Below are 27,787 nucleotides of genomic sequence, written 5' to 3' on the forward strand. Positions count from 1 at the left end.
GTGGGAGTAAAGGCACTTCCTAACCAATTTATCTGGGTCATATCAAAGCATATATATTGAGTCTGCTAAAACAGATCAGTTAAAACTGAATATTGGGATATTCTTCCTGCAGTCAAGCACACACTATATCCCCTTGCCTGTCAAAGTGTTCTGAACAGTTTCAGCACTGATCCCTGACCTGAGTATGCCATTTGAAAGGTACGGTTTAACTTCCTGACTTTTGGAATCTCATCCTCCGGAGACCTTCCGAAAGAGAATGTCTCGGATCCTGGGGGAACTGGAGGGAGTACTGGGCCAGTTGGATGATTTTGTTTCTGCAGACACTCAAGATCTTTGGAATCAGTGGCTTTAGGTGGTGCTAGAATAGAGGCAAGGGTTACATTGAATGAGAAATGTGAAATCTCATAAGAACATACTTAGGAAAAATTCCACAACATCAAGGAGTTCACACAGCTAGTTTGGACGATCTTCACTTTCAGTCAGTCTGTCATAATCTGGAAGCTTATATTTTGTATTATTATATCTGTTGTTGCCCAACTACTTCGCACACAAATACAGAGCCTTCCAAACGTGTGTTTAATATTCAAACGTTTTTGCATAAAACCTTGAATTAATCATATATATTATTATGTTTGTCTCCATTGAATCCTATTTAACATGTTTATAAGAAAAATATTGTTATCCAAAATGTAATTATTGATACCAAAATGTCAATTGGTAATAAAAGTAATTTAATAAATACGTTAAAACGGTTTGCATTAATAATCGACAATCTAGTCAGTACAGTACGTTTTTGGAGGCGAACTATCACGCAGCTAGATATTTATGTCGCTAGCTAACCTGCTAGTGTGAGAGAAAGAGGTTTTCTTCCAGGCAAGAAATATCCGGTTGTATCTTATTACACGGAGTTGTGGAGATAAGCGCGGTTATGCGCTTTGACTGGAGGGTTCCAAAAACTTCCCACGATGTGGCGCTGCGGATAAAGGTTGTTTGTGTTGTACACGCGTCACATCCGGTTTTGACTCGTGCGGCGGTTAGAGAATGAGGCGCTAAAGAAGAAGGAGAATTGCAGTTTCGCTTCACGACTCATTATTAAGTAGCTAGTAAAATAAACAAAATAATTTATTGTCTGAGCTCTTTCTTTCAATAAACAAGACATGAGCGACAACGAAAAGGATTTCGGCGAGCGGGTACGTATTTAACCAAACACGAGCTACCGTGAGGAAAAGCTCAGTCTTGCCCTAAATTGCGCAGTCTCAACGACGCCATTTGCCTTAGGCGGCTAACGTTAGCTAGCTTTCACAAACATTCTAAATATTGTTATAACTTGGTGTGTTGTCTGTTACATTGATTTAGTAGCATGGTTTTACATCGATTGTTTATGTTATTCATCCAGCCAGTCTGAATATGTACCTTGTTTATCTTTGAAAATGTGATGTCCATTTACCAATTCATGTTAGCGTTAGCACAATGCGGTGTCTTCTGTATATTTTCATTTTTAAGTATTAACTACCTCATTTAGACTAACTGTTGTAGCTCAAATCAAGTACGTGGAAATGTTCTGAATGTGCGGAGACTGTTGAAAAATATTTTTTATTAGCACTATAATGGTCTATATATAATATATCTAAAGATAACTAGCTGCGTGGTATGTGGCTAGGATTTGTACTTATAAGTACTCGCTTGCTATCGCAGTGACTTCGTTAGCTAGTCACTGTGCAGTAGCTGCTTACTGTACGAATGAATTATCAAGTGAAACAACATGGCGCCAGAACAGTTGTTAGTTGTTATACTGTAGCTATTTAGTATACACGCACTAATTATCCTTCCCTCGTTTAAATCACACATGATCACGTTATATTTAATGGGTGTATCGAATTGAAAAAAGTATTTTGGTAACTATCTTTACACCATTACTCTTATTTACTATAGCAGTTCTTCTGTTTTGGTCCAAGGGCTTGATGAATCAGATGTCTTTGTGACCCTCTGAGTAGGATTGAAGAACCTAGCTTTGCCAGCAATTGAGGGAACTATTACTAATGTAGCTTTGTGTAACAAAATAGTCAAGTCACATTTACTTATAGTTAATTATATCAAAACCAGTAAATGCTCAGCTAAGTAATGCTTCTCACCAACAAAGGCATGTGTATACTCTCTGTGGACTCTTTACCTTCCAGGGTTATAAAACATGTCCTTGCTAATAGCAAAGTTATAAAGTTGTAGTGCCAGTATTTATAGTTTAATTTTATGTTGTCATCTGTATTTCCAGAGTTATTGGCACTACCTATAACATTTTTTGAAGACGAGGAACAAATTCCCAAGATTTTCAAAGTGGAGACCATAGAGATTATACACACGTCTTTGTTGACCAGAAGGATGATAATTATTTTTTTGTCTTTTTTTTATAGATTAGATTCAACTTTGTCATTGAACTGTACAAGTACAGTACAACGAAATGCACTTAGCATCTAACCACAAGTGCAAATAGAGGGCAGTACATTTACAAGTATTAAGCGCATGTATACTACAAGTGGAATGTTTTTATGGGTTTGGATATAATTACATTTCTGTCAGGTTCTCTGATGTTTTGAATGTAATAGTTCCTTCAGCTGTGGTCAAAGCTGGAAGAATCCAGATTTTGCAACGAATCTCTACCTAAATATTTTATCAACCTTTCTAGTGTTTCATCACTGTGCTTAATATACACCTTTTTTTTTTCTGTCTTTAACATTGCTTTGATTTAATGCTTTCAGGTGAAACAGCTTAATTCTAATTTGTGTTAACGATCTTGGGTTTTGCAAATCTTTGACTTTTGTAGTTTTTATTAAAAACCAACCCGTTTTATCATCCTTGTCTGTTTTTCGTTAAGGTTGAGTTGGGAAGAAGCAAAAAGGCGGAAGAACTTTCAGATATGAAGTTTGAAGTTGTTAAAGGGGCATATTTGATGACGCTGATGGTGTTGATGCATGCTAATGTAAAATGAAGCTGACAGAAGCGAGCGGCCGCGCTGGTAGTGGTGTGGCAGATGAGCAGATCAAATGGGAGGAAGTGGGGGAAGAGGAAAGAAAAATGAAGTCAGAAATGGTGTGAAGCGGAAGAAAGAAGAAAAGAAATGGTTGTTTTGAAGTTATGAAGTTAAAGAAGTGATGAAGTTTTGAGAAGTGTTCGGGGGTATGATTAATTCCCTATAGCCTGCTATGTTATTACTTCAATCCTATTTCTCTCTCTCTGTTTCCCAAGCTGTCCCTCAAGGACCCCCCCACAGACAGTCACTACAACCGTTTGTTCTGCTCCACCAGTACACCTTATTTTACTTGTCAAAAAAATGTATACACACTTTCTCAAGTTGAATTGGGTGTGCTGTGGTTGGGGGTCTGTTTGAGGGATGGAGTGAGAAACAACATTTTTAAGCCTGCATGCTAACTGTTCTTTGTCAGACACATTACCTAGCCAATAACATGCAAGGTTAAACTCTGCTATACTGTGTAGAGTGTAAGACAATCAGTTCAGCATAGATCTGAGTTAAGAGTAAAGTAGATTGACACCTTACTTTAAGCCTAAATCATTTTCTTTGGTCGCCTATAACAGGCAGATCTAGTTATCAATAACGTATTTATCCCTTTATGGGATTATGTTATGGTTGAATTTTTTTGTGGTTCTAATATTAGGGGCCTCTAACAGGTCTGAGTGAGGTTCCTTCTGTACCTCAGACAGCTTCTGTGGTTTTATTTTGACCTGTGTTTATATATTTGCCCTGTCAGGACTCGCGCTCTGCTTCCAGGAGTGTGAGCCCACGGGGTTCTGGGAAGTCTGCCAGCCACTCCCCTGCCCATTCCCCTGCCCAGTCCAAAGATGGCTCCAGACATTCCCGCTCCAAGTCCCACTCCCGGTCTCGCTCTAAGTCCAGGTGAGAACCCCAGCTTCCTGGAGAATTTTGGTTTTGCTGATAAGCATTTGGGGTGTTGATGTGTGTGTGTGGGAGGGGTTCACTGGACGTGCTCGTATTTTTAAAAGGTTTTTGTGTGATGAATTATGTCTTTATTTATTTCTTTTTTTACGTGTCTTATTTTCGTTAGGTCTCGTTCCCACAGAAGCTCCCGTCGGCACTATTCCCGCTCTCGCTCCCGTTCCCACCGCCGCCGTTCCCGTAGCCGTTCCCGTAGCGGGGAATACCGCCGCCGTCGGAGCCACAGCCACTCGCCCATGTCCAACCGCCGCAGACATATCGGCAACCGGGTACGATTGTAACCCACCCAGATGGACCCCAAGACTGCCGTAGGCAAGCCCCGTGTCATAACCACTATCCTCTTCACTGTTGTCTACAGGCCAACCCAGATCCTAACTGCTGCCTGGGCGTGTTTGGCCTGAGCTTGTACACCACAGAGAGGGACCTTAGAGATGTGTTCTCCAAGTACGGCCCCCTAGCGGATGTCAGCATCGTCTATGACCAGCAGTCACGACGCTCCCGCGGCTTTGCCTTTGTCTACTTCGAGGTCCGAGAGGACGCTAATGAGGTTGGGATGCAGGGCAAGAGACGGTTGGGGATATTTCGGGGGGGGGGGCGGGACTGATGGCAGAAAGGGAATTAATCAAACCTTTTGAGTGAGCGTGATGCACAAAAAGGGAATTCTCTTCTTAAACCACTTTGCACTCTTCCTTTGTTTCTGGTTTCAGGCTAAGGAGAGAGCGAATGGAATGGAGTTGGATGGAAGGAGGATCCGGGTGGATTTCTCCATCACCAAGCGACCACACACGCCTACACCTGGGATATATATGGGACGGCCCACATAGTGAGTGCACACAAGACATGTTGAAACTTTCATTGTTTCACAAGGCTGATTTTGATTATACTAGATCAGTGGTGCTTAATGAACTTCTATTCCACAAAATCTATTCCACATACCAAAGTACACCAGTGTTTGTTGGTGCTGTTATGTTAACGAGCAGCTCAACCATGAAATATGTTTCACTTCAAAATACTCATGCCATGAAGCCATACTACGGTCAACTCTGAAAATGTAGAGTCATCCTAAACCTGTCATCATGCCCCGCACATTTTTCCTTTAACAATGTAAGCACAGAAGAGTAGAATTGTTTACACCTTTCTGTTGGTGGAGCCACAGTCTTTAAAAAAAAAAAATTCCCCATGTCCCACATACACCTAAGTAATCACTAATTAAATCGCCAGCTATGGATTTTTTTTGTCATCAATGGTGTCAATTAGTTGTTGCTGCCCCTATTGTTTTAAATGACACAATTCTGATTTCCAGAAAAATTATAAATCAATTGATCGCAACCGTCACGCTGTATGAGGTTACTTCCCAAACACATTCATTCGACTAGTTTGTGAATGTAATTCGTCGGTTTTATCCTCTGGCCTGGGCCAGTTCTAGGCATTAGTGACATAAGTGGTGGCTTAGGGCCCGCAACCTCTATGGGAGGGGGGGCCCCCCCAAATCAATTTGCTGAGGACCCCCTCAAAAGGCATTTGTCCGGGATTTGTTCTTCTATATCGGAATTTAATTTACTCAATAAATCCTGATAGGCTGGATGAGGGCTTCCTCTGATTGTGGGTCTTTTACAGTGGAGGAGGCGGTGGAGGTGGTGGAGGCAGTGGAGGTGGCGGTGAAAGGAGCAGTGGACCCAGCTCAGGCTCATCTCGACGCAGCTCAAGGGATTACGACCGTGGCGGTGATCGGGGCTACGACAGGGGCTACGACCGCGGCTACGACCGCTACGATGACCGCGAGTGCTACAGGTCCTACAGGTGAGACTGCAGTTACGCAACTTGGTGGTTCTGTGACCGGTTGGCAAGCGGGTGCTTACTGCGTGTTGTCTCTCTAGACGCAGGTCTCCGTCCCCGTACTACAGCCGAGGGGCCTACAGGTCTCGCTCACGGTCACGATCCTACTCCCCGCGTAAGTCCGCCAGGCTTATGACCGCTTTGTCGTAGCTTTATGCCAGCAGTTGGTCCCATTGTGCACACACAGACACCTGGCCTTCATCCCCAGAGAGCAAGCAGTAACATGCTGAAGCACGGTGTCTAGGAGAATCCCTAGGAAGTTGCAGATTAGAGTGCATGGCCTTCAAATGTTAACCACAGGTGCTGTTGTCGGTGTCTAAATTTACCCTTCTCCTGTCTTCACAGGCCACTACTGAGTAGTGAGAGAAGAGGATCAAGCTGAAGATGAAGACTATTTTTGTGGGGTGGATGTAGGGTCAGGGTGGGTGAGGTTGGGAGGGGGTGTCATTTAAACAGTCTTTTTATTTGTGATTTCTTTTTCTTCAGTGGTTTAATTTCTGTCCGTGAGCTTCTTGGTCACCCTTGGCCCCTATTGTGTTTGGAGTTGTTGTCAATTTGTTTATCCATCTCTGTATTTGCTTCTCCAGGCTCTTTTTTTGATACATTTAACTATAAACCAACAGAGCCTGGAGAAAAGAGATGGATTAACAAATGAACAGCCTGTGCAAACACAATGGGGGCTGACTGAGACATTCATGGATAGAAACCTATTGCATGGTAGGCTAGGGTAAAGGGCTACATGTAAACCCAGCTCTAGGATCAGAACTTAACTGTTAGGGTGACGATATCTGTATCAGTGGTTAGGGGAAACCAATTTTATGTTGTGAAGGAGCCACTAGGTAAAAGCACTAGAAGGCTAGTTCTGTGATGTGTACCATGATTTTATGTCTGCAGTATTCCAAGCAATAAAACTGCATATTTTCAAGATTTTTTGTCTTTCTTGTCTTCTGTGTGTGCTAAATTGATAATGCCAGTTCTGTGAGAAATGTTAGCCTATAAAAATTGGTAATGCCATGGCCAACACCATCAGCAGCAGAATTACATGAGTTGCAATGAAACTAAATGTTATTCCAGTACATATTTACATACTTGTTCTTTTACCTTGAAGTAATTCAACTCCAAGTACATTTTTACCTGTCCCACTATCCCTAAAGCCCTCAGATGCTGGCACCTATAGAAGGTATTACTGTGTTCTTAGACATGCAAGCTTTTCCCCCCTGACTGAAGTGTTGACGTAGGTCAGAGGTCTCAAACCGGTTCCACGGACGGCCATGTGTCTGCAGGTTTTTGGGTTTTCCTTTAAATTGGTTCCCAGTACAGAAACAACCAGGTGGGGGTAGAAACGAACCGATTAGTGACCTAATTAATCAAGTACAAGGTGAGAGCTAAAACCTGCAGACACTCGGCCCTCCGTGGAACCGGTTTGAGACCTCTGACGAAGGATGTCTGGTTTGGTAGAAACAACCCACACTGCCCCAAAAAAAAATTCTATGACCATGTTGACGGAGAGCATGTTTGTTACCAGCCATCCAGGTCAGCAGCCTGACCAAGGTGCTACACAAGCACAGTATTTCTCATTGCCAGTGTAGCAGGAGCAGAGAAACACTTTGTCATGACAACTGTAGTCTAACTAGGCTATGAAGCTGGCCCTAGCTTCAGATGAACACCTGAACAGCTTTAAAAATGTGCCAAAACCAGGATGTTCCATCCCCCTGCTGGCACAGTGTGATTACAAGCACATGTTCAAATCTTGCTGCAGTTGTCTAATTTTGTTTAATATATTAAGATTTGCACACAAAATATATACATTTTGTGTGCAAATCCATTTTGGTTTAGTCTCTGCTTTTGGTCAAATGTCATTTGTATTAAAGAATAGTAAAACTAGCATTGATTCCAAGAGTGCAATATACATTTTAATGTCAACAACTAAGTTAAGATAGATGTAAATGCCGGATTGGATTAGATGAATTAATACATTGTAATAGACAATAAACCAGAAAATGTGGCTGAGATTGTTACAAGAACATGGTGGAAAAGACAATGAAAGGATATTTTTGTTTAAGAAAAAATTTACAGAACTGGTATTCCAAGACATTCTCAAATCCAAATGAATTTAATTTAAATATATATTGACAATTCATTCATATAAAGCGCATTCATTGTTTACAAAAATAAAATGGGAATCTGGTAAAGTTAAGACAATTTCAAAGACAAAGGTAATAAAGCTACTTCAGTACACAACAGAGTTCACACTTACTTTAGGTACTGTATATAAACTGACTCTTTCACTATTGTCCTGAGGCATTAAATGACTACTGTCCTGAGATGTTATAAAGGGTATTATTGAAGAGCAACACAAATCTACGGAGCTGAGAAAGTGTTTTGTCCTCTTGGATTAAATGTCCTCTATTCAACATTTTTGTCACTGAGTTTTCATCCAAAGCCTAGCATTTAAAAAAGGAAAACCTGGTTGAACAAGTAAAATATGATTAATATACTTAAATTATTTAATGGTCAAAGTTTTTCCAGTAGGGCTTTGGGTGATACATAACTTTGTTCATTAAATAAATTAATCGACATCTTGTCTAACTGGTTCAAGATATTTAAAAAATGTGACATACATTTGCTAAACTATAGAAAAATCAGACCGGGGAGAAATATTTACATATCAATATACAGTTAGGTCCAGAAATAATTGGACACTGACAAGTTTTGTTATATTGGCTGTTAACCACAATATATTCAAGTTACAGTTAAATAATGAATATGAACTTAAAGTGCAGTCCCTCAACTTTAATGAGGTTATTCACATCCAAATTACAGCTCTTTAGTATGTAGACTCTTTTTCATGGGACCAAATGTAATTAAATAATTTACTCAAAAGCTGTTTCATGGAAAGGTGTCTTCAATTAAGCAGGTAAAAGGTCTGGAGTTGATTCCGGGTGTAGTATTCATATTTGGAAGCTGTTGCTGTGAACCCATAACATGCGATCAAAGGAGCTCTCAGAGCAAGTGAAACAGACCATCCTCCGGCTGCAAAAACCAATTATATCCACCAGAGAGATAGCAGGAACACTAGGAGTGGCCAAATCAACAGTTTGGTACATTCTGAGAAAGAAAAAAAATGCACTGGTGAGCTCTGTAACACAAAAAGGCCTGCACGTCCACGGAAGACAACAGTGGTGGATGATTGAAGAATCCTTTCCATGGTAATGAAAAACCCCTTCACAACATCCAGCCAAGTAAAGAACAGCATATCAATATCCAAGTCTACCATAAAGAGAAGACTTCACAAGAGCATACACAGAGGGTTCACCACAAGGTACAAACCATTCATAAGCCTCAAGAATAGAAAAGCCAGATAAAAACACCTAAAAAAGCCAGCCCAGTTCTGGAACAGCATTCTTTGGAAAGATGAAACAAAGATCAACCTGTACCAGAATGATGAAGAAAAAAATATGGAGAAGGGCTTGGAATGGCTCATGATCCGAAGCATACCACATCATCTGTAAAACACGGTGGAGGCATTGTGATGGCATGGCCATGCATGGCTTTCAATGGCACTGGGTCACTTGTGTTTATTGATGATGTGACAGAAGCGGACAGATTAATTCTGAAGTGTACAGGGATATATTGTCTGCTCAGATTCAGCCAAATTGATTGGATGGCGTTTCACTTTCCAGATGGACAATGACATACTAAAAACATACTAAAAAAGCAACCCAGAAGAAGGCAACAAAGTGGAATATTCTGCAATGGTCCAGTCAATCACCTGATCTCAATCCGATCAAGCATGTATTTCACTTGCTGAAGACAAAACTTAAGACAGAAAGAAAACAAATGAAGACATTCACTGCCTGCAAAGGATTCTGGACAAAGTAATAAAAATTTACATTTTATTTATGATTGTGTTAAATGTAATGGGAAAAAATTAAGGTCATGAAATAAGGGGACCGGGTATGAAAATTGTTGCAATTCCTGAACGTTTCATACGATATTTTTGTTCAACCCCTAGAATGAATGCTGAAAGTCTGCACTTCAATTGCATCTCGTTTGTTTAATTTCAAATCCATTGTGGTGGCATACAGGGCCAAGATTATGAAAATTGTGTCAGTGTCCAAATATTTCCAGACCTAACTGTATGTACATAAAGTATCTATTCATCCTATTCAGCAGATTTAACATCTAAAGGAGCACATTTTGCAGCTACTTCAGCTAGACACTCCAGCCCTTTCCGTGCCGGACTACAAAGGCCAGCTGCCACCCTCCTATTAACAACTATTCTGATCACTCGTGTCGGTTGGTTGTTTGAGTTGCTTATTTCAGGTGTCATAGCAGGTTCTGGGACGTGTTCATTTACTTGGGGCACTGAATCAAGTTCTTTGTTTACTCTCATCCTGGTGTCAACTATTCTAATCACTTGGTTCTGAAATTCTTCTTTGATTTTGTCGTTTATCTTGTAGATCTGAGCGGCTTCTTTGTCTATGCAGCTTAAAACAGGCACAGCAGTTCCATTGTTTGAGCTGGTTAGTTCAATGTGTTCCTTTATCGTTTCCAATATATGAGACGTGTGCTCATGTTCTGTGTTTTTTTTGTTCGCCTGAGGCTTTTGAACAGGCTCCTCCTCCAACTTTTTTACTGTTGAAGTGGTTTTCAGGATGGTCCTGGCAGGTCCCACGTTTTCTTCGCTTACCTGAACAGGTTCATTGTGCACTTCACTTACTTTGGGCATTTGAGCAGGATAATTTCTTTCCATCCTACTGACAATAATTTTGATCCCCCGTGTCAGAGCTGGTTCTCTGACTATGTTCCTCATTTTGTGCACTGGGGGGGTTTCCTTGCTGCTATCGCATACGTGACCAATTTCTTTCCTTGGCCTGCCTTTTTTGCGCTTTGGCATTAATCCCATTTGAACTGGTTCTTCAGTTTTCTTTGCAGGTTCTTTCTTAGTTTGTTTTGAGTGAGGTGTCCCACTGAGCTTTTTCTTTCTGTTACATCCTTGGACAGACTGCTGACATGTTTCAACAACTTGAGGCACAGGACCACCTTCTGGGTGAATCTCAGTTTCTTGGTCAATATCAATTGGTCTCTTCCTTGTCCTCCCTCGTAACATTTTAGATGGATCCTTACCCCTCCTACGTCTTTGAGCTGGTTCAATGCATGTCTCAATTACTTCATCGGATTCCTTGTTCTTAGTTAAGGGAATTTTGGGAATTTTATTACTGTTTTGGTTTGTGTCAGAAACTTGGGGAATGTTACTTTGTCTCTTCCTTGTTATAATGCTTCTGGGCATTTTAGACAAATCTGTGTCCCCCTTCTCATGCCTCACCTTTTGGGCAACGGAGTCTCTGGCCATCTCATTTGTCTCAGCAGGTTTCATGTGTGTATTCGTTACTTGAATGGGTTTGTTTTGTGCATCAATTATTTGAGCCATTGGGAAAGTTTTTTTTCTTGGTCTTTCTCTTCTGAGAATTTGAGTCGGTTCCAAATTTGTACAGGTTTTTTTGGAGGTTTGAGTGTCCTTTACATTTCTTTTGCTTACTTGAGCCAGTTCTTTCCTTGGCCTGCCTCTATTGGGCATTTTAATTGGTTCTCTGTTCATCCTGCTCTCTCCAGACATTTGGACATTTTCTACATTTGTCTTACTTACATCACCAGGTTCCTTGTTGGTATTGTTTAGAAGGAGTTCCACATGTGTGTCCTTTACTTGAGATGTTTCAGAACTTTGCACACTTGCCTCAACTACTTCAGAAGTCTCCATCACTGAGTGGTACATTTCGGATACATTTAATACTGGAGGTGAGTGAGCAGGGTTATTTTTGGTCATCTTCTTAGGAGTTTCCGTTTTTTTGTCTGCCTCACTCTGGTCCTCCATGTTCTTTCTCAATTGACTTAGTAGAGGTCTGTGATGGCACAAACGGGGACAATAAGATCATTAAATGGTTGAAGTTAAATCTGCATACACATTTAGTGTTCAGAACCAACATTCATATACCCTGCATACTCTATTCAGTTTGATTACTACAGGTCCAGAGAGAACCCTATTATAAAACTTACGTCTGGGCTCTGTGGTAATCATGTTCGTTGCTCAGGTTGAGGTACTCTTTGGAGTCGAGATTTTCAGTTGGGTCTTGTGAGCCATCTTTGCTGCTGTGGACAAAGGTCAAGAAACTCATTACAGACCAGAACCAGAGTGAACATAGAGGAGGTAAATAAATCAAAATCAGACAAACTATATAGGGTCCAGTTAAATCCACTGTTCTGTGTGAGGCAGTTTAATGGACAGACTAGTTATTCCTAAGGGTTACCTGACTGTTAATATTGAGAAACAACACTCCTAGGAATCTCTTACCTCTCATTAAGGAGAGCTGTGGTGAGGAATTGGTCAAGGGACCCAGACAGAAAGTGAGTTGGAGGGAAAGCAGGACACCTTTCAGGGCATGGCAGAATCGGACTCTCATCCTTAGATCCAAATAAGGATTTCTGCATGGACCACAAACAGATGAAACACCAAAACAAAGTTATGGGTAATTATTTTCACAAAAAAACAAAAGTACTACAAGTACTACTACATCAGTAAAATCTGTTAAACATAATATTTCCACCTAAATAACATTCTGCCTTAGAACATCTTATCCATGTATTCCTGTTCTCCAGAATGTATTATTCTGTACTGCATGGATTCTGAAAAATCCACCAATCCCATAACTACTTATTATGGCCTAATGTGGTCCTGTGGTCCAAGCCATTGGGTTGTTGTTTTTATGACATTTAATATCATTGCCATTAATTGATAACAACAATAAAAGTTTACATATAAGGCAAATTAGTCACCATTATGACATTTACACCTGAGGGAGTAGAACTTACCACAGGGTCCTCCACCACTTCCTCTGTCCCCTTCTTCTGGCATGGATCACACCTGGTTGTCAGCCTCTCTGCATATCTCTTGGTGGAGGCTGCACTGGGACACACCCCCAGGGAGTTAAGAGCTTCTAATACGCTGGGAGGACAGCCCTGTTTCCAGAACTCTGCCCCTAAAAAGGCTTGGAAGAAGTTACACCTCTGCATGGAGGTGAAGAGGACTATGGCCAGGATAAGCCCCACCCTCTGGTTGATCACTTTCTCGGCCTCCTCTTCTGTCCTCGGGCTTCAGAGCAGAGAATTTTTTTTATAAATAATGTTTTCAAACATACAAATATCAAGTCAATAGTTAGGAACTGCAGTAATGTTATTTAGCCTTGTGGAACCACCTTTTCCAAGTACAAAAGAGAATTAGACCAAATAGTCAACTGCTGTGACCTCCATACAATTTACCTGATTTGATTATCTGGAAAAGTGTTATACCACCCTAATCCAATATGAATAATCAAATATCAGTCACTTACCGTTTATTCCTCTGGACTCCCTTTATAACCTGTGTTCGGATGGTGTTGGGTTTCGGGAACATGGCATTAAGACATGCCAGGGTCATAGGAGCTTTTTCCTTCCCCCATGTTAAAACCGCATCCCAAGAAAACCCACTCACATTTGCCTCTGTCAGGGGCTGACGGAATGGCCCACGTTGGTCCTTCATCAACATCTTACTCTGGTGAATCAGATAGAGGGACACATACATTACTGTTAAAACCACAATCATATGCAAAAACTACACAACGATATGCTACAGCAAAACCAAAAACAATCTTCTAATTAATTATGATAAATAACCATTACCTCCCGAGTGATGATCTCTGCGAGGAAAAGTGTCATAGCTTCCCTGGCCTTGGTCTTCATCAGAGCCCTGAAAGCCTTCAGGTGTTTATGATTGTGCATGTAATATAGAGCCTTCGCATTGGGGCTGAAAGTATAGCTCTGCTTCGTCCTGGAGACAGGGAGCTTTTTCTTCTCAGGCCTTACTGCCCCTTCAGTGGGGAATGAAGGCAGGGGTGTGCAGTGTGTTGAAGATTGAGGCAACTTCCGACCACTTTCAGTGGGTCGGTCTCCAGTAGACAATAAATCACTGGTCCACTTTGACGTTTGACTTGTTATGGAATTTAACTGATTTGAAGACTGATGTGATGGTGCTGAAGCAGAGTGTATAGTTGCAGCTATGGTAATTTGAGGTTGGGTGATGGGTGTTGAATGTGGTACAGGGGAACCAGAGGTAATGGTTATCCATTTTTCTCCATCCCAATGGCGGACAGGTCTTCGTTTTGTTTTTATAGAAGGCACACACTCCTCTTCTCTGGATAATGAGGATGGGTTGGTTATAACTGGAGACTGACTGGATAATACCTTTCGAGGTCTGCCACGTTTCATTTGGTGTTTGGTTGGCAAATTTGACCAAATCCAAAGTTTATTGTTTTGCTTAGTTTTCCTTCTGAGAACACCCACACAGGTCCAACAGAGGAAAGATGAGTCATCGGGAGTGATATCAAAGACTAACTTGAAGGTCTTGGGGCTGGTCAGGGTGGTAGCTTTTCTCCTGTTGTAACCCTTGGGGCCCCTCACAAAACTCACCCCACAAATGCAACATGTCTCTGACCGAGACATAGTGGGGGAAATGCCAGTGCTTAAAAAAAAAGACACAAAAGCAGGTTTAAAAATTACATTGTTAGCCATTAGTAATCAAACTCACATAACAGTTGAAAATACAATGATTCCTTGGGCAGATATAATTGCGATATGATTAAATTAATTAATACACAAGACTCACAGTAGGTAGAGGCTTTCTGTGGGATATGTATTTGAGATGAGCTTGATTGCCGCGGTACACTCAAAAGAAAACCGTGCAATAAAACGAATCACATCAATTAACAGTGATTTAAAAAAACACTGAACAGAAAAATCCTGAGCATGGAAACACTGCAAATAAGTAACGTTAATGACAGCACAACCCAGTCGGTTCTGTATACAACTCCTGTCACACTACAGACCTAGCTAGCTAGCTATCTTAACGTATGCGAAAATACGCGATTAAAAACTCGCTATAACAGAAAAACAAACAATTTGATTGCGGAAAAAATTTATATCAGTTCTGGATTAAGGCAAATCAATTACATATCAAACTAATTTGCCAGCTAACTGGACGAACTTAAAAACATTTGTGACATTTCAGATATATCTAGTCATATTCTTGGGCAGCCACGCATGCGCGATGCTTCTTCGCCGTCATACAAAGAAACGTTGAATTGACACCAGAAGTTACAATACCGCCACCTGCATGTTTGGAATTCAATGAAAATACATTCTGAAATGAATCCTGTTGTTACACCCATGGACATAATAAAGTCTTTATTATGTCTATGGTTACACCAACCTTCACGCAATTTTGACCAGTCTACCGGTTGCTGAAAAACATCTGGGCCCAGTTGTTCAGAAGTCATTTTATCGGATTTTGTCTATTGGATTGGATCAAATCATGAAAATGGTTTGTTCCACAGAAAAAAAGGACTCTGAAATCGGATTAGATCACGTAATCTAGTCTCGGGTTTAAACTGGATCCAACCTTCAGTAAGTGTTGTTCAAAACTTTTTAGTAGGATTGGGATACCTTTGACCCAAAAATATCTGGATTATTCTGATCCCAGCAGAAGGGTGGATTCATGTTGGATTTCAGGAACAAAATGTAATTAAATGTTGTAATTGATCAAATAATAAAAAATATTGTAGCATGTAGTATATTTACATTTAGTATAATTTTGTACTTGATTTGTTAAAACGTTACAGTGATAAAGTAGTAAACGAAAATAATCCCCCAAACAGCTGTCAGTATCAAACAAAAATAATATATTTTAACTGTCATTTATCACTGTCCCCTCCAAGAACTGCCACCTTAACGTGGTGGAGGGGTTTGAGTACCCGAGTGACCCTAGGAGCTATGTTGTCTGGGGCTATATGCCCCTGGTAGGGTCTCCCAAGGCAAACAGGTCTTAGGCGACGGGTCAGACTAAGAGCGGTTCAAAAACCCCTTAATGATGATTAAAATTATGTGTACCATGACGTCGCCCGGTATGGCGCAGCCGGGGCCCCACCCTGGAGCCAGGCCCGGGGTTGGGGCTCGTATGCGAGCGCCTGGTGGCCGGGCCTTCCCCCATGGGGCCCGGCCGGGCTCAGCCCGAACGGGCGACGTGGGGCCGCCCTCCCGTGGGCTCACCACCCACAGGAGGGACCATAAGGGGCCGGTGCGAAGAGGATCGGGCGGCAGTCGAAGGCAGGGGCCTAGACAACCCGATCTCTGGACACGGAAACTAGCTCTAGGGACGTGGAATGTCACCTCGCTGGCGGGGAAGGAGCCTGAGTTAGTGCGTGAGGTTGAGAGGTTCCGATTAGAGGTAGTCGGGATCACCTCTACGCACGGCTTGGGCTCTGGAACCACACTCCTTGAGAGAGGATGGACTCTTCACCACTCTGGAGTTGCCCATGGTGAGAGGCGGCGGGCTGGTGTGGGTTTGCTTATAGCTCCCCAGCTCTGCCGCCATGTGTTGGAGTTTACCCCGGTGAACGAGAGGGTCGTTTCCCTGCGCCTACGGGTCGGGGATAGGTCTCTCACTGTTGTTTGTGCCTACGGGCCGAACGGCAGTGCAGAGTACCCGACCTTCTTGGAGTCTCTGGGAGGGGTGCTGGAAAGTGCTCCGACTGGGGACTCTATTGTTCTTCTGGGGGACTTCAACGCCCACGTGGGCAACGACAGTGACACCTGGAGGGGCGTGATTGGGAGGAACGGCCCCCCTGATCTGAACCCGAGTGGTGTTCAGTTATTGGACTTCTGTGCTAGTCACAGTTTGTCCATAACGAACACCATGTTCAAGCATAAGGGTGTCCATCAGTGCACGTGGCACCAGGACACCCTAGAGATCTTCAACTCCCACCTTCGGCAGAGCTTCGACTGGATCCCGAGGGAGGCTGGAGATATTGAGTCCGAGTGGACCATGTTCTCCACCGCCATTGTCGAAGCGGCCGCTCGGAGCTGTGGCCGTAAGGTCTCCGGTGCCTGTCGAGGCGGCAATCCCCGAACCCGGTGGTGGACACCGGAAGTAAGGGATGCCGTCAAGCTGAAGAAGGAATCCTATCAGGCCTGGTTGGCTTGTGGGACTCCTGACGCAGCTGACAGGTACCGACAGGCCAAGCGGGCTGCAGCCCGGGTGGTTGTGGAGGCAAAAACTCGGGCCTGGGAGGAGTTTGGTGAGGCCATGGAGAAGGACTATCGGCTGGCCTCGAAGAGATTCTGGCAAACCATCCGGCGCCTCAGGAGAGGGAAACAGTGCCCTACCAACGCAGTTTACAGTAGAGGTGGGCAGCTGTTGACCTCAACTGAGGATGTCATCGGGCGGTGGAAGGAGTACTTCGAGGATCTCCTCAATCCCGCTGTCACTTCTTCCATTGAGGAAGCAGAGGATGAGGTATCAGAGGTGGACTCGTCCATCACCCGGGCTGAAGTCACCGAGGTGGTCAAGAAACTCCTCGGTGGCAAGGCACCGGGGGTGGATGAGATCCGCCCTGAGTACCTCAAGTCTCTGGATGTTGTGGGGCTGTCTTGGTTGACACGCCTGTGCAACATCGCGTGGCGGTCGGGGACAGTGCCTCTGGGATGGCAGACCGGGGTGGTGGTCCCTCTTTTTAAGAAGGGGGACCGGAGGGTGTGTTCCAACTATAGGGGGATCACACTTCTCAGCCTCCCCGGGAAAGTCTATGCCAGGGTTCTGGAGAGGAGAATACGGCCGATAGTAGAACCTCGGATTCAGGAGGAACAGTGTGGTTTTCGTCCGGGCCGTGGAACACTGGACCAGCTCTATACCCTCTACAGGGTGTTGGAGGGTTCATGGGAGTTTGCCCAACCAATCCACATGTGTTTTGTGGATCTGGAGAAGGCATTCGACTGTGTCCCTCGCGGCATCTTGTGGAGGGTGCTTGGGGAATATGGGGGTCCTGGGTCCTTTGCTAAGGGCTGTCAGGTCCCTGTACAACCGAAGCAGGAGCTTGGTCCGCATTGCCGGCAGTAAGTCAGACTTGTTCCCAGTGCATGTTGGACTCCGGCAGGGCTGCCCTTTGTCGCCGGTTCTGTTCGTAATTTTTATGGACAGAATTTCTAGGCGCAGCCAGGGGCCGGAGGGTGTCAGGTTTGGGGACCACACAATTTCGTCTCTGCTCTTTGCAGATGATGTTGTCGTGTTGGCCCCTTCTAACCAGGACCTTCAGCATGCACTGGGACGGTTTGCAGCCGAGTGTGAAGCGGTGGGGATGAAAATCAGTACCTCCAAATCCGAGGCCATGGTCCTCAGTCGGAAAAGGGTGGCTTGCTCACTTCAGGTTGGTGGAGAGTGCCTGCCTCAAGTGGAGGAGTTTAAGTATCTAGGGGTCTTGTTCACGAGTGAGGGAAGGATGGAACGGGAGATTGACAGACGGATCGGTGCAGCTTCTGCAGTAATGCAGTCGATGTATCGGTCTGTCGTGGTGAAGAAAGAGCTGAGCCGCAAGGCGAAGCTCTCGATTTACCAGTCAATCTACGTTCCTACTCTCACCTATGGTCATGAGCTTTGGGTCATGACCGAAAGGACAAGATCCCGGATACAGGCGGCCGAAATGAGCTTTCTCCGCAGGGTGGCCGGGCGATCCCTTAGAGATAGGGTGAGAAGCTCGGTCACTCGGGAGGAGCTCAGAGTAGAGCCGCTGCTCCTCCACATCGAGAGGGGTCAGCTGAGGTGGCTTGGGCATCTTTTTCGGATGCCTCCGGAACGCCTTCCTGGGAAGGTGTTCCGGTCCCGTCCCATCGGGAGGAGACCCCGGGGAAGACCTAGGACACGCTGGAGGGACTATGTCTCCCGGCTGGCCTGGGAACGCCTCGGTGTCCCCCCGGAAGAGCTGGAGGAAGTGTCTGGGGAGAGGGAAGTCTGGGCATCCCTGCTTAGACTGCTGCCCCCGCGACCCGGCCCCGGATAAGCGGAAGAAGATGGTATGGTATGGTATGGTATTTATCACTGTATATTAATTACAATGATACAATCTTCAAAGATGAACCAGTCATTGAGGAAGAAGTTGGATCCTCACCGGTAGTTATTCCCACAGGAGCTCAGAAACGTGTCTGGAAGTGTTCTTCGCCAAACAGAGATGATGCCTATATAAGTCACTTCTTAAATGAAAAACCGAAAGAGCAAAAGTACATATTCGTCTGGCAGAGGAACAAATCACTCTTACCTAACTACAGCAAACCAAAGCCAGACTTGATATCCACCTCCTAAAAGCCGGGCTTCAAAAAATATGTTTGGTTCCAACCACTGTTGCTTTGCAGTGTGTTGTAGATTGAGGCACCTGACCATTGTGGGTAGGTCGATCTTCAATTGACAATACATCTCTGACCTGTATTGAAATTTGATTGATAGTTTGATGTTGTCTGATGATCAGTGTTTCTGGGAAACAAAAATTAGGCTAATGTTCATCGATTTCTCCCCATCCCATTGACGTGCAGGCCTTTGTTTTATTTTATTCGAAAAAACACAATCCTCTTCTTTAGGTAATTAGGAAAGATTGCTTATAACTGGAGATTGACTGGATGATGCTTTACAAACTCTGCCACATTTCGCTCTGTTTGGTCGGCAAGTCTGCCCAAATCCAAAGCTTACTATTATGCTTGGTTATCTTTCTGAGCATGCTGACACAGGTGCAACAGAGGAAGGATGAGTCACCAGTATCCTTAAATGGATGAACACCAGGATCACTCGAGAGATATCAAAGACTAACTTGAAGGTTTTGGGGCTCGCCAGCATTGTGACTCTTCTCCACTTGTACCACTGGGACCCTACACAAACTTTACCCCACAAATGCAACACGTTTCTTAAGAATACAGTGCTAGTTATGAAAATGAAAACCATTAAAAAGGAACGGGACACACAAGCTGCTTGAAAGAGAAGGTTTGCAAATAAATAAAACTTTCAATTCAAGGCAAATACATGAACTATCAAACTCATTTAAGAAGTTTAGCAGCCTAACTTGGAAAAACATAACCTGCATCACAATCACGTGTAATACAGACAGGGGGCGACGAGTCATTAGCCCAGATGGTCTTGAGTCTTGTTCCAATGGTAATGGTCATCCGATTCAACAGGACACCAACCACATTAGATGGAATGTTCCTTAAATCCCCAAACAAACCATTGCTTTGTAAAACTATAGCCTACCCAACTCCTCCCCTCAAAATAAAATGTCTCACACAAACAGCTATCTATGAACGGGATGTGAAAGATCCTTAATATTCCAGCATACTTTATTCAGGCATTGCTTCCGGTAGAAAGTTGGGAAAACAGCCCTTTCGCTTTGTCTAACAACACTTTCATAAATCTAGCAAAACTGTTTTGTGCGTCTGCGTGCAGTATTTTTTGTTTAGTCTCATCACACTACTGCTTGGAATGACATTTCTCACAACCGATTTAGCAGGTATTTTGGTGTGTAGCCCAGCGTTCCTCAGGAGACATCAGTTACACATTTCTATTAGGTTTGAACCCAACAGGTTTTGTAAAAGAAGCTTCGAACAAAATAACTGCATGGGCATTTAATAGTATGTACAGATAACATGGACCAAATTGTAACTTAATACATTTTTAACATAACTGATTGACAATCTAATCCAATTTGAAAATGTGTAACCTCTGACTTTTGTGGATCAAGAAATAAGACAAATGCCATTGACTCATTCAATTGAGACACCATATAAACTCAGCAGGGTCAATATTTAATGATATAAATAAAACGTATTTTGTCAACATGGCTTTATGAATATTACCAAAAGAAATATGCACAATTTAATAAGATATAACCAACACAGGGGTTTACTGCTATTTTTCTGGATTGGAGAGAGCAAATTGGATGCATTTATTTTGACCAAATTTCTCAAAGATTAAAACTGAGTATCCCGACAAATTAAGTAAACTGATTGTTACTTCCTCCCAATGCCAATAGCATATTTTAAAGAAATGTCAATTTGGAATACCCTCAAACACTGATGACAGGCACAATAAAGATTCCTCAGACATTACAAAAAAACTTAGAAATTACTCGCCGTGCTCTGTGCTTATGCACAAGTTGACCCTTAGGTCTGTTATTACTATGCAATACAGATTCAGCTTTGAATGAACTAGATTCCTAGACAAGCACATTCTTTAAGTGATGATTGATTTGGAATTGTCATTACAGCAAGGCATCAGATCTTTATGAGTGTTATCCAAAGAGTGCACTTACTGGTGCTCAAGTTGCAGAGCGGGTTTCTGCACTTCTGAACCAAGGTCACTCACTACACATTGACCACGGTTTGAGACAGGAAACATGTAGCCATACCGAATAAAGGCCCAAGCTAGCGCTATACAGACAGATCTGACATTTTCCCCCTCATTTCCCTTCTAAGGAAAACACAAAACTCAATGGAGCTGTGACCATTGGTACTGACAAAGACCTTACCTTCCTGCACTTAAGGTATACCACCTAAACAGAGAGAGAAATACAGTGTTTCTTCAACCATGTACATACCATATAAAAAAAACGGGCTAAATCAAATAAATAACATTGTATAACATTACGGTTTTAAATAATTTGTCCATGTCTGTGGTTGGTGACTAGGGATTAAGAGGGCGTCTTGCTCTGCTTGAGATGAAGCACTCCACAACTCTGCTCCAGTTGAGCCCATGTTAACAGTCAAATTCAGCGATGCACACAAAAAGGTGTAGGTCAAATAATATCTATACGTGTCACACACACACAAACACAAGCACGCTCACAATGGTTCAACCACCAATTAAGACATTCCATAAATCGCAACAATATACCTGTTATATAACCAGTAAAAAATAAAGTACCTATTACATAGACATATACATTTACAGAACACTCTCCGGTTTAACAAAGCTTGTTCTAAGGTTTTAAATAAGCATCTACGTGAGCAAAACAATGGGGATTTTTCTAGATATAAACGGATTCCCCATCTGGTGTTTAACATAAGTATGACAGACAGATCCACTCGAGTCCAAGGCACTTCAGGTTGCAGTGAATACTCAGTCATATTCACAATCAATTCCAAAACGCTCACGTGTAGCTCCCCTTCCCTGGAGAACACCATTTAGACTGCACCTCTCCCCACAGATAACAGGTGATGTGGTCCCTAGCTTTGGTCCTTTAAGTCATTTGTTTATTGCTTCTTAGATCTTCACTGTAGTCGTCCTTCCTGTTGTAGTTCCAAGGCTGTGTAGTAGTCGTTCCTGTTTAGCGCTTTTGTCACCATGTTCTTTTATTTTATTTTTTTTAAACGCAGTTACGTAGCAGTTATTCCTTTTTGTGTTGTCTTACAACAGCTTCTGGTTGAGAATCTCCCAGATCATTAGCTTCCTGAACAGGGGCATGTGACACTGAGGAGAGTGAGTGAGAAGTGTGTGAGTGAAAACGACTGAAAACGGACACCAAGTGAGTATGACAGCCTGTGACTCGTTGTGTACCTGTCGGAAGTTGAGAGGCCTTTCCTGGGCGATGTAGTCCGCATATTTACAGGCAAACACTCCGCAGTCACTCCCATTTTTCTGCTGAGGGATCTCCTAGAAGGACATAACAAGACAGCCTGAGAGACAGTCAGATATCCAGGTGATAGAGAACCGGTGTTATTTCAGACAGTGCTCAACGCAACAATAGTTGATAGGAATCTGTATGTCTAGCCAGGTTACTTACGCTGGCCCTTAAGCTGCTCACTGTCCACTTGGACATATCCAGATCTTTGTCCTTCTTGGCCTGGTGTTCCTCCCTCAGGTACATACTGGATAGGTTTGAAAGAACCAAATACATGTTGCAGGATCACCAGAAAGATGAAAGGGATTTTTGTAAAACCAAATAGTGGGGGAGGACGACTCACAGTAAGAGGCTGCAGATGTCATCATGTCTCTGTCCCATGGAGTCATAGGACCTCACTGTCCTAGAATTAAAGTCTACCACCTAAGCAGAGGGGGAGGGGGGAAAGAATGAAACCAGTCCTCGGGTATCTACAAATGATCACAGAAGTACCAGCGGAGCTTTCCAAATTGAAGGAAGCCTAGGATATCTGGGCCCGACTTACAGCCAGAGACCAATGGACTCCCAGGTGCAGCGGAACCAGGATGATGTCGTACTGGAAGATGTCCACAGCTTTGGTCCACCGCTTCACAGCAGCATGCCCTCCTGCACCTCCTCCCCCGTGGAGTTTAGGGAAGAAGAAGGTGCTGAAGGAGTAGACCTTCAGCCCTCGCCCAGCACTAGTGCTACGGGCCATCACAAGGGATAGGTAGAAATTCATTACCTGTGACAGAGAGAGTGAAGTGAGAATCTTTTGGCCAGACTAACACACACCTGACCTCAAGCCCTCCTGATTTCAGAGTCAGGAAAGGGTGTTTTGATGTTGATGGCAAGAGGCATTGATTATAAAGGGGATGCCCTTATTTCTTCTTGGCGGCATATTCCACTGGTTGGATTTCCCCATTTCGCATTGAATTAATCAAGATGTTTTATTAAAGCCCCACCTCAAAAAAATCCAACTGTCATGTTCATGTCTTTTCAGGTGGGCATAGCAAATTCACAAGGAAGGTTAGGGCGTTGCATATGCAAATAGCTTGTAAAAATGAACCAATCAAAACACTTGCACAGGTTTGTGTCCAGACCAGTGAGTCCCAGCTCTCTCACACATACCTCGTCATTGAGCCAACTACCCTCCTGCAGAGTGGCCAGGTCTCTCTGTGTGATGCGTAGTTTGAAGGCGGAGCTCAGGACTAGGTTAGGATCCTTCTGAGAGAGGGCACGACTCACCTCCACAGCCATCTCCTATAACCCGTGACAAAAAGAATTATAACTCTAAGATACATACACTAAAGCCTGGAACAGCCTCCTAACACACTATTCAAAGCAACTGCACACCACTTTGTATTTCTCTCCTTTTGGGGAACAGAAAACAAAAAATAAAAATAGTGTGTTAACTTGAACCTCATTAACCTCACCTTTTCACCCAATCCTAATTTAGCCCTAATGCCTAAACTTTAACCTAATCCATAATGGCTAAACCTAAAAGTAACCCCAATTCTAACACTAAACAAGATTAACCCAAACCTAAGCCCTAATCCATCAAAAGGTTTTCCTTCTGATTCTGAATTAGGACCAAATGTCCTTGCAACGATTTCAGTCTGTCAAAAAGCGCACACACCTTGGTGAGTCTTAGAAGCTCTTCATTGTGCCGTGGTTCAGGCTGGGCGTAGGTCTGTGTTGAGGTATCTCTATCCACCAGGTTGAGTCTCGCCGCCACCTCAGCACAGAGATCCACCTCCGGCTGCTTCCGCTGGAGGGAGAAATATATCTTGTAACAACCTTATAATGCTATATACCAGATTTAAGACTCTTCATGTTGCCCTTAATACAGTTCATAAGTGTGTCATACCAGTGCATTGGTGGCAGGTTGAGGGTCAGCAGCTGCACTGAGAGGCTTACTGAGACACAAATCTCCCCTGCGATCTCTGGCTTGCTTGGTTGTGGGTACATCTCTCCACATAAACACATTGGGGTTGGCTGCAGATGGGGGTGGCGGAGAAAGAAGACTTCAGCCTACGACAACGACGTGATATTAAAAGAGAGACCGGGAAGAGATAGGCTGTGAGAGTAGTCTACCTCTGAGAGGTCCCGCCCTCTGGGTCACAGAGTCACAGGTTCTCCCCAGAACGGCCGTCCTATGTCCATCCTGTGTGAGCACTGCCCTATGAAGGAGCAGAGGGAAATGAATAGGGGCAAAGAAGTTGGCTAACAGAGCCATTCATTAAAATATGACCTCACAGTCTCAGTCACTACCCACCCCTGGGGCTTGGTGCGGGTGAATGGCAGCGGTTGACTCTTGCTGTACTTGTCAGACACCATCTGGAGTAAACGTCTGTAATGCTCCTTATCGCTCTCCTTCAGAGCCTGGACAATGTATAACTGATTAATATTAACCAAACCAATGGTGGCATGAAATACATAAAAAAAAAAAAAGTAATACTAAGCCCAATCACATATTTGATTTCAATATCAAACTCTTAGCTCACCTCTTCCACGGCCAGGAACTGTCTGTGACTGCGGTTGGGGCCGAGTGGGGGTGGGTCTGAGCTGGGAGGTCCTGTCCCTACCCCCAGGGCAGGCCGATTGGGCAGGCACTGGAGACTACGTCTTTGGGACTTGTCTCGGTCTCTCGCTTTATCTAAGTTTCCCGGGCATAGCAATGAGCCACTGGAGAAAATAAATAAAAAATAAAAGAGACAATTGCAAACTTAATTACAAACCCTGCTGAGGATGGGGGACATGAACACGGCAGAAGGTAACAGAAAAGGTGACTTGCGTGTGTTTCCTCATCAGAGGAGGAGAGGATCCCTGAATGAGACTCAGTCCCCGCCTCTCCCGTTCACTCTGTCCCCCGACAGTTGGCTTCTCTGGAAATATGGAAAAAAACAGGCATAGAAAACAGCTTCAGCAGCCATTCAACCCAACCTGATAGAGTTAGGCAGATAATATAGGGTGTTGTAAGGACCTATGTAGCTGTCCTCTTCCCATAGCAATCAAACAGAGAGCCCCTGTTACTCACCCATCCTCCAATCAGAGCTACTCATCCATGAGGTGTGGAGTTCATCTATTCCCATCAAGGCTGCAGGCTGTGCCTGAGGATAGGACACAGGAGTCTTCCTCAAACACCGGAGTGATTTCATGGGCAGTCAGCCGTAAAGGTTGTGCAGCAATTGTACAAACAATTTAATATTTATACACTGGTACATGTACAACTCAGTCAAAGCAAAAGAGGTACGCTTGTTAACTGGTACATGCTCATACCTGGCTGGCTGTGTTCGATCTGTGGCTCCTCTTGGTAGGAGACAAGGGGTTCCTCAGTCGGAGTAGTCCTACCACCCCTGACACGGTCTTCTTCACAAAGTTAACAACTATGTCTACGACAGGGAGAGGTTACAGTACAACATCGGTTCAAAGCTGAATACTACCAAGTTACAGAGAGGAGTACATAACATACGGACACTCATTTGAAAGTGTAATAAGTTTTAGTCACAAAAAAAAAAACAAGAACTGCGGATAATCGTTAGTGGCAATCTACTGTACCTGTTCTCCGTCTCTTGATCTCGACTGGCTCACTCTGGCTAAGGGTTTCTGATGCATGAATGCTGAAAATAAAATGTTTGTCAACAATAAAAATATGAACTAGACATCTACGATAGTTATCCAATATCGTTGCCTTTGTTAGTAAAATTAAGATGGCTTTTATTTGAAAACTTTAAACTCAGCAGTTTAATCAAGCTACTATGTTAAAAAATACTGTATTGTACACTAGCGAACGTTAGCCAGTTTGCTAACAAATTGAATTGGAATCATGGAATTGTTTGTTAACGCGTCGTTAACAGTATAAACGCATCAGCTAACAAACTAGGTGGCGACAAGTCTATTTTCAACTATACACACACGTCGTTGAACCAAGGTTAAAGTTACTTAGCTAGTAGTAGGTACCCATTTTACAGTACCGTAGTTGACTGGCTAGCATTTGCTAGGAAGCTAACTACAACATAAACAGTTACAGTACACCACTAACGTTAATACCAAAGCATCACCAACCTTTGGTAGTTCCTTTTGGCTGGCCTGGCGTTGGGCTCCTGCCTTTGCAAATTTGCCTCCCACGCTAGTGTGGGTACCTGTCCGGTAACGTTCAAACCAGGCCAACCGAAAGGTTTATGCCCTTTTACAGGCTCGAAGAGCGACGATAGTCCGTCAACTAACCATCCGTACATCACAGACAGATACGAGATAATGGAAACGTCCTCGTACGTACGGGCCAGGACTATCTGCGGGTACAAACTGCGTTGGAACGAAACTACTGCATGCGCCACACCACCATTACAGTACCTCACTTTTTGTCAGCTAAGTTAAGACAGCTAGCTTTTAGCTAGTATGTTGAAACGAGGTACGTCATCGTCAATATACACAAACGTGAACAACGTCAGCCGTAGGGGGCAAAAGTTGCATCTGGAACTGGCTCCTCCTACTGAACGTTACATGGCCCCAACATTTTATGTATTAACGGACATCGAGTCTGGCTTTATATAATAAACTGCTGTTGGTTGATAAGCTGGTAAGCAGTTTATAATTACAATATCCCTTCGGATAATATAACCAATATCAACACTAGGCTCAAGACTGTATACTATAATTTCCCACAGATCTTTACCATTTACATTACTGGTTTTAGATTCATGTTTGACGGTTTTGTCAACGTAAACATGCACGTTATCAGCATCAAAGGGTAAATGGTTCAGTTGTGGGACGAATCTGTACCCTAGGCCTAGTACATCGGCGTACCACGTCACACGGCCAAACCACGCTGGAATGGTTTCTCTTTCTGTGTACCACTATTTATAAACAAATTGTCATGACTCATGGTAATGATTTGACTATGATCTGCCAGGGAATGCGGTATAACCGAAAACACTGTTGTCAAATTTCACGGGACTGGAATGAGAACATACACGAGTCTAAAATGGAAACTAAACCAAACGCTTCAGCAACCCACACAAAATATCAAAATCTGGGACCATCCAATATAATTCCTATTGGAGTGTTTGTACTGGAAACAATCCTATAGATTTAGATAGGAACCAAAAAACGTATGGAAAAAAAGTAGATATTCGTCAAATTCGTAATTACAGACCCGATTACTTAGATTCTGATTGTTTTTAACATTTGTCTGCATAACATTTACGTGTACTTGGGGTTAGAAGTGAATTCCATCCCGTATAACGTCGCATAGCTAGAATCCAGTATTTTCGGGTTTACATCCATATAAGCATTATTCGTCAAATGTACATACAATATCGACAAACAGGCTCATTTTGCTGGGAAGCAATTGATAATTGTTAATTTTGTGTTAATTTATCAATTGCTTTGTGGACTTTAGATACTTATCTTGCTGGAAGGTCCACTTGCAGTCAAGATTTAG

General features: G+C 43.3%; 3 protein-coding genes across 4 annotated transcripts; 1 reads left to right on the forward strand and 2 right to left on the reverse strand.

Moving 5' to 3' along the window:
- Positions 1-1,009: 1,009 nt before the first annotated feature.
- LOC105019901 (transformer-2 protein homolog beta) lies at positions 1,010-6,731 on the forward strand. Its single transcript, XM_010886431.4, has 8 exons — positions 1,010-1,190; positions 3,762-3,907; positions 4,077-4,236; positions 4,326-4,514; positions 4,675-4,790; positions 5,585-5,767; positions 5,845-5,918; positions 6,149-6,731. The coding sequence occupies exons 1-8, from the start codon at positions 1,158-1,160 to the stop codon at positions 6,157-6,159; spliced, it is 912 nt and encodes a 303-aa protein (XP_010884733.1). The 5' UTR covers positions 1,010-1,157; the 3' UTR covers positions 6,160-6,731.
- A 2,924-nt stretch (positions 6,732-9,655) lies between these two features.
- LOC105019900 lies at positions 9,656-14,918 on the reverse strand. Of its 2 annotated transcripts, none has more exons than XM_010886430.4 (7): positions 14,502-14,918; positions 13,520-14,357; positions 13,192-13,391; positions 12,674-12,953; positions 12,156-12,286; positions 11,861-11,950; positions 9,656-11,706 (listed from the first exon to the last, which is right to left on the reverse strand). In XM_010886430.4, exons 2-7 carry the CDS (start codon positions 14,336-14,338, stop codon positions 9,969-9,971), a joined length of 3,258 nt encoding a protein of 1,085 aa, XP_010884732.2. In that variant the 5' UTR covers positions 14,339-14,357; positions 14,502-14,918; the 3' UTR covers positions 9,656-9,968. The 2 variants fall into 2 exon arrangements, with proteins under 2 accessions (XP_010884732.2, XP_010884731.2); XM_010886429.4 differs by having other exon boundaries at positions 11,861-11,953.
- A 5,396-nt stretch (positions 14,919-20,314) lies between these two features.
- senp2 (SUMO specific peptidase 2) lies at positions 20,315-26,845 on the reverse strand. The gene is made up of 16 exons (XM_010886428.4): positions 26,410-26,845; positions 25,903-25,964; positions 25,624-25,736; positions 25,382-25,454; positions 25,139-25,229; positions 24,849-25,029; positions 24,620-24,726; positions 24,439-24,524; positions 24,212-24,339; positions 23,981-24,112; positions 23,473-23,604; positions 22,868-23,086; positions 22,667-22,746; positions 22,486-22,570; positions 22,260-22,355; positions 20,315-22,172 (listed from the first exon to the last, which is right to left on the reverse strand). Exons 1-16 carry the CDS (start codon positions 26,580-26,582, stop codon positions 22,110-22,112), a joined length of 1,821 nt encoding a protein of 606 aa, XP_010884730.1. The 5' UTR covers positions 26,583-26,845; the 3' UTR covers positions 20,315-22,109.
- Between the last annotated feature and the right edge of the window lie 942 nt (positions 26,846-27,787).

Source organism: Esox lucius, chromosome 22, assembly GCF_011004845.1.
Source record: "Esox lucius isolate fEsoLuc1 chromosome 22, fEsoLuc1.pri, whole genome shotgun sequence".
NCBI lineage: Eukaryota > Metazoa > Chordata > Actinopteri > Esociformes > Esocidae > Esox > Esox lucius.

Bases quoted from the DNA above. Each gene is read 5' to 3' on its own strand.
- LOC105019901 (XM_010886431.4), top strand. From the start codon at position 1,158: ATGAGCGACAACGAAAAGGATTTCGGCGAGCGG. The intron at 1,191-3,761 runs GTACGTATTTAA...TTGCCCTGTCAG, and splicing joins AAAAGGATTTCGGCGAGCGG to GACTCGCGCTCTGCTTCCAG. The intron at 4,237-4,325 runs GTACGATTGTAA...TGTTGTCTACAG, and splicing joins GCAGACATATCGGCAACCGG to GCCAACCCAGATCCTAACTG.
- LOC105019900 (XM_010886429.4), bottom strand. From the start codon at position 14,338: ATGTCTCGGTCAGAGACATGTTGCATTTGTGGGGTGAGTTTTGTGAGG. The intron at 13,392-13,519 runs GTAATGGTTATT...CTGATTCACCAG, and splicing joins CAGAGATCATCACTCGGGAG to AGTAAGATGTTGATGAAGGA. The intron at 11,707-11,860 runs GTAAGTTTTATA...GTGCCATCACAG, and splicing joins GATTACCACAGAGCCCAGAC to ACCTCTACTAAGTCAATTGA.
- senp2 (XM_010886428.4), bottom strand. From the start codon at position 26,582: ATGTACGGATGGTTAGTTGACGGACTATCGTCGCTCTTCGAGCCTGTA. The intron at 25,030-25,138 runs GCAAGTCACCTT...TATTTTCTCCAG, and splicing joins CCTCTGATGAGGAAACACAC to TGGCTCATTGCTATGCCCGG. The intron at 24,340-24,438 runs GTAGACTACTCT...CCCCATCTGCAG, and splicing joins GAGGGCGGGACCTCTCAGAG to CCAACCCCAATGTGTTTATG.